The sequence below is a fragment of the Citrus sinensis genome, chromosome 1, assembly GCF_022201045.2.
Source record: "Citrus sinensis cultivar Valencia sweet orange chromosome 1, DVS_A1.0, whole genome shotgun sequence".
Lineage (NCBI taxonomy): Eukaryota > Viridiplantae > Streptophyta > Magnoliopsida > Sapindales > Rutaceae > Citrus > Citrus sinensis.
The window spans coordinates 22,959,497-22,970,087 of NC_068556.1; the positions used below are offsets into that span (position 1 = coordinate 22,959,497).

General features: G+C 34.0%; 1 protein-coding gene across 2 annotated transcripts; it reads right to left on the reverse strand.

Moving 5' to 3' along the window:
* Window positions 1-1,578: 1,578 nt before the first annotated feature.
* On the reverse strand, window positions 1,579-8,399 carry LOC102625018 (cullin-1). 2 transcript variants are annotated; one of them, XM_006489047.4, is made up of 20 exons: window positions 8,234-8,399; window positions 7,443-7,624; window positions 7,220-7,319; window positions 6,722-6,907; window positions 6,491-6,538; window positions 6,203-6,406; window positions 6,035-6,112; window positions 5,529-5,618; window positions 5,343-5,423; window positions 5,154-5,216; window positions 4,111-4,146; window positions 3,935-4,021; window positions 3,706-3,855; window positions 3,565-3,620; window positions 3,344-3,464; window positions 3,076-3,237; window positions 2,813-2,956; window positions 2,486-2,704; window positions 2,226-2,393; window positions 1,579-2,113 (listed from the first exon to the last, which is right to left on the reverse strand). In XM_006489047.4, the coding sequence occupies exons 2-20, from the start codon at window positions 7,580-7,582 to the stop codon at window positions 2,012-2,014; spliced, it is 2,235 nt and encodes a 744-aa protein (XP_006489110.1). In that variant the 5' UTR covers window positions 7,583-7,624; window positions 8,234-8,399; the 3' UTR covers window positions 1,579-2,011. The 2 variants fall into 2 exon arrangements, with proteins under 2 accessions (XP_006489110.1, XP_052292435.1); XM_052436475.1 differs by lacking the exon at window positions 8,234-8,399 and adding an exon at window positions 8,133-8,150.
* Between the last annotated feature and the right edge of the window lie 2,192 nt (window positions 8,400-10,591).

The following is a 10,591-nucleotide window of genomic DNA, read 5'->3' on the forward strand; positions in this document are numbered from 1 at the left end:
TAATAGGTATCCTACATTAGCTCGAATTGCTAGAGATATTTTGGCAATTCCAATTACAACAGTTGCTTATGAATCAGCTTTTAACACTAGTGGTAGAGTTGTGAGCCCATACCATAACAGACTTCATCCAAGCACATTGGAGGCCTTAATGTGCTGTCAAAGTTGGTTACGAGCTTACAATAGCGGTATGAGTTTATTTTAATATGATTAATTTAAAATCGAAAATAAAAAAAAATGTATTAGACTATTAGTTATTCGGGGACCGGGGACCCTCGGGGATCCACTGTTATTATTCGGGGAGGGGATGGGGATTCTCTCAAGCAATTCTGACGGGGACGGGGAGGGGACGGGGACATATGTAAAATATCGGGGATGGGTATGGGGAGATTGGTCCCCTCCCCTCCCCTCCCCATTGCCATCCCTAATAACATTCTTTTTTCTTTTCCTTTCTCTCTCTCTCTCTCTCTCTCTCTCTCTCTCTATGTTTTTCACATTCATGTTATAAGTGTTGTGGTTGCTTAGCTTAGCTTTATATCACGAACCACTCAAATTTACCATTAAAGGAGGCTAACTTGGCGTGCTAAGGTGCACTCAATAAAGAACCGCCTAAAGATAGGGCACGCTAAGCAGTAATAGGAACCACTTAGCAATGGGCTGTCTCATTCATTAGCAAGCCATGACGGGCTCAATAACAGGAGCCTGATATCAAGTCCAGATCCACAAGCCATTGTGAATAAGCCCAACCAGATTCTAGAATTCTCTACAACATTCTACACTTGTAATTATCTAGATAATTCTACACTTGTGTATGGCTAGACTTCTCTAAAACTTAATAGATTTTTAGGCAAGTTGTGCAAGATGCATTAAAGGCTCTAAACCAAGGCAAGACTCCCTGTGAATAGGACATAACACTTGCCATTTTGCACACCACACTACACACCAAGTACAAGCAACTCAAGCATACTTATAAAACTCTCTTTTATTCTCTTTTACAAATAATAATATTTTCTTGGCTACACTGCCCTCTCTTCTCTCTAACTCTTCCACAAACATCTTTTTTGGGTAACTTAAGAAATTCGATAGGCTTACTTAACAACTTTTGTACTAAAAATTATGCAAGTGTTACACGAGTTGCTGCGCAAAATACTTATCCCGTGACATTTAACTCTCTCAGCAATGTACCCCAACACTTGCTTAGCTTCAAACATCCGACGTCTAAAGTAACGCGCTAAAATGTTATTCAATCGAATTGAACAAAATGACAATTAAGTCCTACCTGCATAGGATTCTGATTATTAGGAAAGTATGCTGCGTTAAATCGGTAAAGTCGGCACTTACTTTCATGACATTGCCAAAGTTGCATTTGCTCACCTTATCGAAAGCTATTTCCAATCTCCATACTCCATAGTATCAGAGTGACAGACATTATACAACTCGGTCAAAATCGCCAGTGGAAAAAGCCCTTTGGACTCTTAAAACATCTAATAAATAATGCTCACCAGCTTGTCTGTCGCCTTAGATGGAACAAGGAATTGAATGTTGCCTTTTAAACGATTATAAACAGATGCATAAAATGGCATTTTGTAGAGATATTTCACCAGGCAATCTCTTATAAACTTACAATCAAAACACAACTTTGATAGATTTAAGATACATATTTCTTCGGCAAAAGAAATTATAAAAGAAAAAGAAAGAGAAATCACAAACAAACATCAAGTCACGAAATGGGATTGCAGAAATAAGAAGACAGAACAGCATTGTCTCTCGGTGCACTGAACCACATTAAGGAATGAATAACTATTTCTCCAACATGGGTTCGAAATCTATACCTGCTCCTCACACCTGGCCCAACAGCAAAATGTACAAGCATCGCAGCTCTGCTTCTGAGCAATCACCAGACAAGGCACTCCTGGCGGCGGTTTACATATGTTTGTCCCAGTTCCACCATGAACTAACCCTCTTTGTGGGCAGCAAATGTCACCACTTCATCTGGATTACCAACCACTCTAGATCACGCCAAGTACCTGAACATATTGGGATTAGATTTGTCCCTCTCGAGATAGTCTCGAGTGATAAGATCTTCAATCCTCTTTTTGATTGCCTTGAAATCAGGCTGCAAAATTAACATTTCATTCAGAGCCAATGTGGTCAAATTGAGAAATACAAAGGATTCACACACAAACACAAAAAAAAAAAAAGAGAAAAGAGAAAAGTGTATTATGAACCTTGAACATGCGGCCCAACTGCTCGACACACTCCAATACCAATTGTTGGTGCCCCAAAACTTTCCGACTTTTCATAATGCGCACAATTGAGGCATCAATGGCATATCGTCTGTCCTTATCAACATCTTCAATAACCTTCTTTTTCTCATCCACAGGAGGGAGAGGAATCTGTGCATAGAACAAGCAACATATAAAATTCAGAAACACATGTAATTTTGCAGAAGAGACAACACAAAGACAATTAGAAAAGGTTCCAGTACCTTGATTCTCCTCATTTTGTCGGTAAACTTGGAATTGAACTCAAAGTGATCAGTAGGAGAGATGGTTTTTGTATTTGGCTCTTTGTTGAGAATCTTATATTTTGCACATGACAAGGAATGAAGCAATCTAACAACATCATCGTCGGACAAGTTCAACTGCGTCATGATCTCTGAATAACTCAGCCTATCTGAGGAATTGAATAAAAGCAACGCAGAAGCCTATACACCCAAAAATCTTTTATGTTAGCAAAAGGTAAAATGTATGCCAGAATCCAATGTCTCCAATTAGAAAGCTTCCAAAAGAAATATAAATCATGATCATATTACCTGATAGGTTGTGACAATCAACTCTGTAGTTCTTGATTCAAATTTTCCAAGGAGGTTACAAGTACCCAGTGAGTAGATCCATGTAAGTTTCCTATGCTTTGTTTTTGTTTGATAGAATTCCCTAAAAACTTCAACACACTTGACCTAAAGCAGCCATTGCCAACAGGAAAAGAAGACTAGATTTCAGCGACTACTACAAGAAACCTACCAAATACTAACTAATATAATGATTTCTAGTCCACACAAGAAATATATGAGCTCACCATCTCTGCTGGAAGGTTAAGATCAAAGGACTTATAACTAGGCCAGAAACCAGTAGTCAGAACAGTAACTGTCAAATCTATCCCTGGATTTGCATTAGGGTTATTGCTAAGATACTCCTCGAAACTGGTTTGGTTTTCCCTTGCCAATGTTAAGTCCGTAACCTAGAAACAGAAACAAAAATAGCAACTTCAATAATGAATCTTTGTCAACATCACTAAATGTAACCTTCAAATACTTGAATTCGCAAGCATAATCTCCAAAGCTAACCATTCCCTCCATCTTTGAGGTGAACTGACCACCACACTGCTGCTTCAGCTTCGTCAAAATACTTCTCTCATGATCATCATTAGCGCTCTTGTCAAAAAGAAGCCGCCGAGCAAGTTTTTTCCTACAGCAGACATGCAACATTAAGTAAATATTTTTAGTTCGAATAACTTAAATCTTCAGATTGCTGTTTAGAATGATTAACCAACAAATGACATCTTTACCTGTAGAATTCAGCGAATAAGTCTTTGTCACTAATATATGCAAGCAGCTTCACCACCTGCGATCAAAAAGCAAATTCAATAACAAAGTTTAAGATCATCTGCAAAATTTACATGGAAAACTAGTACAAGAGTATAACAAACCTTCTCAAGCGTTTCTTCAATTGCTTCATCACTAAGTTTCTCGCTCCCACCTTTCTTAAGAATATTATCACAGAAAGTGGCCAGGAGTTCCGCACTTGAGCTTCCAGCAACACCCTTGTTGCAGAAGACCTCAAAAGCCTCCTTAAGAGACTGCAGAGAAACACACAAGTGGAATAAATAGGTAGTCGGCTGTAATCTAAAAGTTTTGAAGCCATTATTAATTACTGACCTTATGGAAGAGAGTGTGGTTCTGGAAACAATCATTTACATATGCTAAGTACTTGTCATGCAACTCAATCACTTTCCTGACAAAAACCTGAAAACCACAACTGAAATCAACTTTAACCCATACAAATAGTCAAGGAATGTTTATAGAGAGCAGAGAGAGAGTGACAAATTAACAACCTGCTCCTGTAAGCCGACCACATCCCTTTTCTCTGCCTGTCGAATGAAGTGAAAAAGAAAAAAAAATCAGTTATTGGCATGAAAATCAAATGGACGAAACTGTTCACAACTATGGCATCTATGACCAGGTTGGTATTTTCCATAAAATTTGATAAATGAAGTATAAAACCACTAATAAACAGAATCCAAGCACAATGCAAATAAGGGCTTCAATGATGTCAGCAATCACCTCCAATGGCTACTACTATAAAATTGAAAGTAAGAGTTATGCACATTCTAATGTCCTATTTCACTAATATTGAAGTCCAGAACCATGCTGGCATCTAGACATATCACCTCCCAACCCTACTCCAACAGCACTTTTCAAACAAGTGACAAAGACAACCCGGCAGGGCAAGAGAAAGGAACTTGGACAATATGTCACAGATTCACAATATCAGTTGCCGTCATCTAAAAGCTACTTTGACCGAGTAAGCCAAGGCAGGTTCAAAATGCATAAATGCACCAGCAGAGCACCTGATATAGGCATAATTTAGAGAGGTTATATATATAAGGAGGTGTGTGAGTCCCTCTAGGTCGGAGCATCAGCAAGGTGAAATATCCTACCGACAACTGGAACAAAATCCCCCGTCAAGATTTCACTAGAATGGAATTCTCTATATAAGCTACAGTGTGTGAAGACACAAACTTTGACCACCTTTATCAGACTATCAATCAAATGAACTCGGAAAAGGAATTCATGCACATAAACTTGCCCTCAAACCCAAGCCCAAGTACACCCCCCAAAAAAAATAATAAATAAAAAATATTAATTCCTAAAAGATAATATCCAAATATTTCAGCAATAAACAAGAAAATTTGAACTTTGACAGAAACAATAAGCCAGAAAACAAATTTCTCAACACCTCAGGCAACTGAGGAAATCCTCAAATTATGAAAAAAACTACTTTGCATGGAAACTGGATATCAATAATGGTAAACATATTGCCATTAGGAGCCTTCATGCATAAGCTAATTGAAGTAAAAACAAGCACTATAAAAACCTTCTTATTGCTTGCTGCATCTTCAGCCAGTTTCACCAAGGCTGTACCTTCAGCAGTAACATGCTGCAAAGGAGTAAAGAAAGAAAAAATGAGTAAAGATGATCCCCCCCCCCCCCCAAAAAAAACCCCAAAAGAAAAAAAAAACACTTTAGATGGATTGAACTCAATTAACAAAATTCAAGTAAAGACCTGCTTAAAGATGTTCGAAACAGGATCTAAGCCTCGGGGTATTTTAGAAAAGAGCCTGAACATTCTTGACAAATCCTCCACCTAAAACAGGTTTAGAAAGTTCAGCAATAACGTATCAAGCAATAGCTCATTTTATAAATAATCTAAGCAGCAAATATCCAGAATATGTCATCACTCAGTATGTACCTTGTCGTCTCTGAGCAATGCATGGCATCCTGAGTGCTCTTTCTCAAGCAGTTGATTTGCATATACTGACAATAACTCATGTTGAACTTTCTATAAAAGGGAAAATAAGACTCATGAAACAACAACAAACATATAAATGATATATAAATCCTATATCTGTGTTAACAAAAGATCCTCGGCCCACTGGTATATGCATTGAGTTTGAAAGTTGAAATTACGGGGACTGCTGAACCCTAAAAAATTTAATTATCAAGGAACCCACAGAAGATAACATCCTAGGGGGGATCTGAGCCTTTGACCATTCGGTTGAAACCAAGTGTCACACCATCCAACCCACCCAGGGGTAAATAAATGCACCTTTAATATAGACTTATAAACATGGAAGCAGAACTGTAAAAATCCATGGCACCATTAAGATTTACTTTATTGGCAGCCTACTAAAATATCTTTTGTTAGAAAAAGTATCTCATAGAGATTGAGCTGTATCAGATAAGGTAAGCACAAACCTCTAGTAACTTTGGCTCACTACTAGAATGCAAGTAATGAGAAACCCTATCTTTCTCCCTTTTCAGACACTCCTCAGCCTGGAAGTACCAACATATAAGTTAGACATCATTTTACAAGAAAACAAACAAATAAATTTCAATCTGAAAACCGAAACATATAAAGCATACCTTTAACATATAGTCTGGACAGGAATCTTCTAAGATCCAGTTTGAAGCTTTCCGTGAATAATATGCAGCTGTATCTTTAAGCATGGCAGTTTCAAAATCATTTTCATAGTAATCCATTTGCCCCATCCCAATTTCAACAAAAATATCTAAAACATTCTTCAACAACGCCCGATCGATCTGCTCGCCCTCACGCTCTTGATCAATCTGATTTAGAATTATTTACATTAATAATCTTAGCTGGCAATTAAAAAAGTGTGATGTACATTGCAGCAAAATAAGAAAACATACCAAAGTAATTACAGCATCTCTTACTTTTCCATTTAATTCCGTGTACACCTGATATCACAAAAAGTATACCAATAACATTACAATCTCAAATAAATTTTCAAAAGGAAAGTTGACAGACTAGAAGATGATTTTAAATATGAAGTGGCTACTGCTGTTCAGGAAGATATGAAGAAAATCTCACAAAAATGCAAAACACAAAATCCAATGACGTGATGTCCTGTCACAACATACCAGATCACGGAAACAGGTAAGGCCAACTTCATTAAGGGGTGGCAGTGACCTCCGGGCTATAAAGTACCGATCAAGATAATGAAAGAATCGAGAAAGCCACCTGACCATAACCTTATGGTTTGACCATCTTTTTACAAGCTCCCTCAACATAAATTCATCATGCTTCTCTCTTATAGATGGCAATACCTGGATTCCAAACAAACAAGTGTCTCAGAAGTGTTGGAAAGAAATGTTGAAAAAATGCTACAAAGTATGCAATTATTGAATACATGAAATGCTTATATCATACTGCTAATTACAAAAACATGACTGTTGTAGTGCGTATTTACTATGTGGAAAAACATATTTTACTACAATGCTATCAGCCAAAGAAGCAGTTTGTAATCAAATATTATTCAGTAATTGCAAACCTTAGAGACAAATTAAACTTAGCTCAGACGCTATAAGCAAAGTACATTTGACAGATATATTTGGATTGCAACAATATCAAGTTCTTACCGTGGAAGATATGTATTCTTCAAAAGACTCCCGGTACTTGTCATAAAGCTGTTGAGAGTAATCATGGGGAGGCTTTTGCGTGCACATGTTGTAGATGGTTCTGTAAACAGATTTTTTTGAAAAAAAAAAAAAGCAATACCATAAAAATGCTAAAAAAAAATTATGAATTACAAGTAATAAGATGTTGACAAATGCAGAAACCAAATGTGGTTGAAATAGATACGTGTAAAGCATCATGTAATCTTCAGAGCTGAATTGTGGCTCGGGGAGCCCTTCCAGTATATTCTTCAACTTTGTAATTCCCTTCTGCATAAACTCCCATCCTTGTTCTAAGTCAATCGTTTTCCGCTCGTTCATCGTCATATCGCCAAACCCCTCTTCTCAATTCCCAAAAACCCCTAAAATCTGCAAATGAGAAGAATCAGCTCATGGCCCAACTCAAAATCAGCCACATAAAAAAATTAAATAAACAAACAGTAAACACCAAAGTAAAATCATACCTAACAAAAAGCCAAAATAAACCCTAAACTGATACAAATTAAAGCCAAAACAACTCAATTACATTTCAGACCAAAATCACTGCAAATTACCATGATTTTCATAACAGAAACCCTAATTATGTTCCATATTGAACTCAAAAATTTCTCAGAAATTACTCATTTTTCAGTCACAAAACCCCAAAAATTGCCTTCCGCAGCTGAAAACACAACCGAAAACACGCTCAATCATCACTGCAGGTCACAACGACCGAAGTAGTTGTGATGACTGCTCACGCTCCTTCACATAATTTACTCGCAAACCAAAAACACAGTCCACTCATCACTTAAAAAAGAGCCATTAATTACGAAATATTTTGATTAAAAATAAATATATAAAAAGTAATCGCAATCGAAGAGAAATGAGTGATAATCACCGGAAACAGATCCACAAAAAAAATAATAAATAAAAACAACAAAATCGCAAAACCAGCAAAGCCTTAATCCAATATAATTGCGCAAAGACAGCGATATGGACCTGATTCGAAGCGAAATCGGGACCAGAAAGAATGAATCGCTCAGGTGCTCAGAGGTAATTTTACTCTCTCCAGTAGAGAGTTTGTGAGACTCTTTCGGGTTTCGGATCCTCTCTATTATTACGTCTTTTATTTGTTTTTGTATTTTATATTTTTTGCGGTAAATAAAGATTTTGATCTCGGCCGTGGGGCAAGCAAGGGGTAAAAGTTTGTTTAGTTTTTATATTATAAGGTTAGTGTTTATTTAGTTTTTATATTTTTTAAAATATCTTAAAATATTTTTACTGTTAAATATTAATACTTATGTTATTATTTTTTATTCTTTTTAACTTACTTTTATAATATTACACTCTTACAATAATATTTTTTTTGGATATTAATAAAAAAATTAGATTATCAAATTAAACTCAAAAATAAAATAAAATAAAAATAAAAAGGTATATATTAATTTTTGTAGAAGCTCACGTATGTTTAGAAAATTAATATTGTAAAAAATTACATTACCAATTTTTTTAGAACAATTAATATTTTAACTCAAGAGAGTGTTCCACAAAAATTAATATATATTTTTTATTTTAATTTTGGTGTTAAACTGGTAATTTATTTTTTCTTTTTAATAATGTTTAAAAAAATTATTATAAAAGGGTAATATTATAAAAATAAGTTAAAAGGAACAAAAGATAATAACAAGAGTGTCAATAATTTAATGGTAGGAATGGTTTGATGTATTTTTAAAAATATATGGACTAAACGGACACTAACTTCAAAATATATGGACTAAACGAGCTTTTACCCAGTAGCGAGCGAGGTAGTTTGAATCCCTATATAAATGTATGGTAGAAATTAGTTTTTTTTTTTAATTATGTTATATAATTGAGTGAAGAAATTTTTTTTTTAATAAATTGAAGTAAACGTCCTTTAAATATTAATATCAGTAGTAATTTCATATAATATGAGTAATAGTCTGTAATATCAATGTCAAAAAAATTTTCATTTATTGCCTAATAATTTTCACATGCCTCCCTTCTATTACGTCTAACAACACTTGAGGCTCTCTTTGTTATTATTATAATCATGTTGATGTTTTTAAGCTAGTAATTTTGACAAAATAGAAAGGATAATAATATATATGTTTTTCTATTATATGACATTATTTTAAGATTTACTTTATCATTTCTCCAGAATATTATAATTTATCCTTTGGGATCGGTTGGATTGTAAAAAACTAAATAAAATTTATCATCAATCTTCTCACAATTTCTAATGCTTTTTGGTAAAATTTAATATCGGGAAAAAATATTTCTCATCCCTAGAATTTTATGCAATTACCTATTTCATCTTTATTTTTTAAACAACAGCTCAAAATATCATTCTGTTAACTCACCGTTAGTTAAATGTCGTTTGTTAGTAATTCATTAAGGGTAAAAATAGATTTTCCATCAAAGAGAAAATTAAAAAAATAAATAAAAGTTGACATATAACTAAAAATAATTTTATCAAATCCCGCTAAATAGGAAATACTGAAAAAGATGAAAATTTTATATTTCAAGTCATTCTTTTTTATTTTAGCGGCATGAAAACTCTATAAACCCTAAATCTAAGTACAAAAAATATCACAATTTTCTTATTCATATAAGTATACTCTCTAATTGCACAGTAAAATTTATTGAATTGAGTTGAAGATAAAGAAAATATTTAGCACATGCAAGCACATAAAAATTAGTGGTATTTTTGAGTTTTTCTTCCAATGATTTAAAGAATAAAAATATTGTGTTAATTACAATTTGTTCCTTATGACAATTATTCAATGAGTATATCAAACAATATCATCGTTGATTTCATTTAAGAAAAAATTAATGAATTTTGTATACTTTGTAATGTTATTTAATTATGTAAAAAATATATTTTAATATAGTTTGTATCACTTTAATAAAAAAAATCATATTTTACCCTCAATGAATTACTAGTTAACTACTTTACACTAACGGTGAGTTAACGGAAAGATATTTTAGATTATTATTTGAAAAGTAGGGATGAAATAGACTATTGCATTAAACATTAGGGATGAAATTGATGATTGTGTGGTATTATTAACTTATAAGAATCGTATGGTAAACTATTTTACTTTCCTAATTTACTACTATATTTTGGATTTGTATATACTATAACTGTAAAACATGTGATTGCGATAATGATAAAATTGATGATTGTGTGGAATTATTACTAATCATTTCTTTTTTTTTTCATTAAAAAAACAAAAAAAAAACTAAATCTAAATCAAAGTCACAAGTATCACTCTTTCAATGTACTTTCCATGTACATCAAATACCTTATTGTTTGTTGACTTTAATACATAGTGT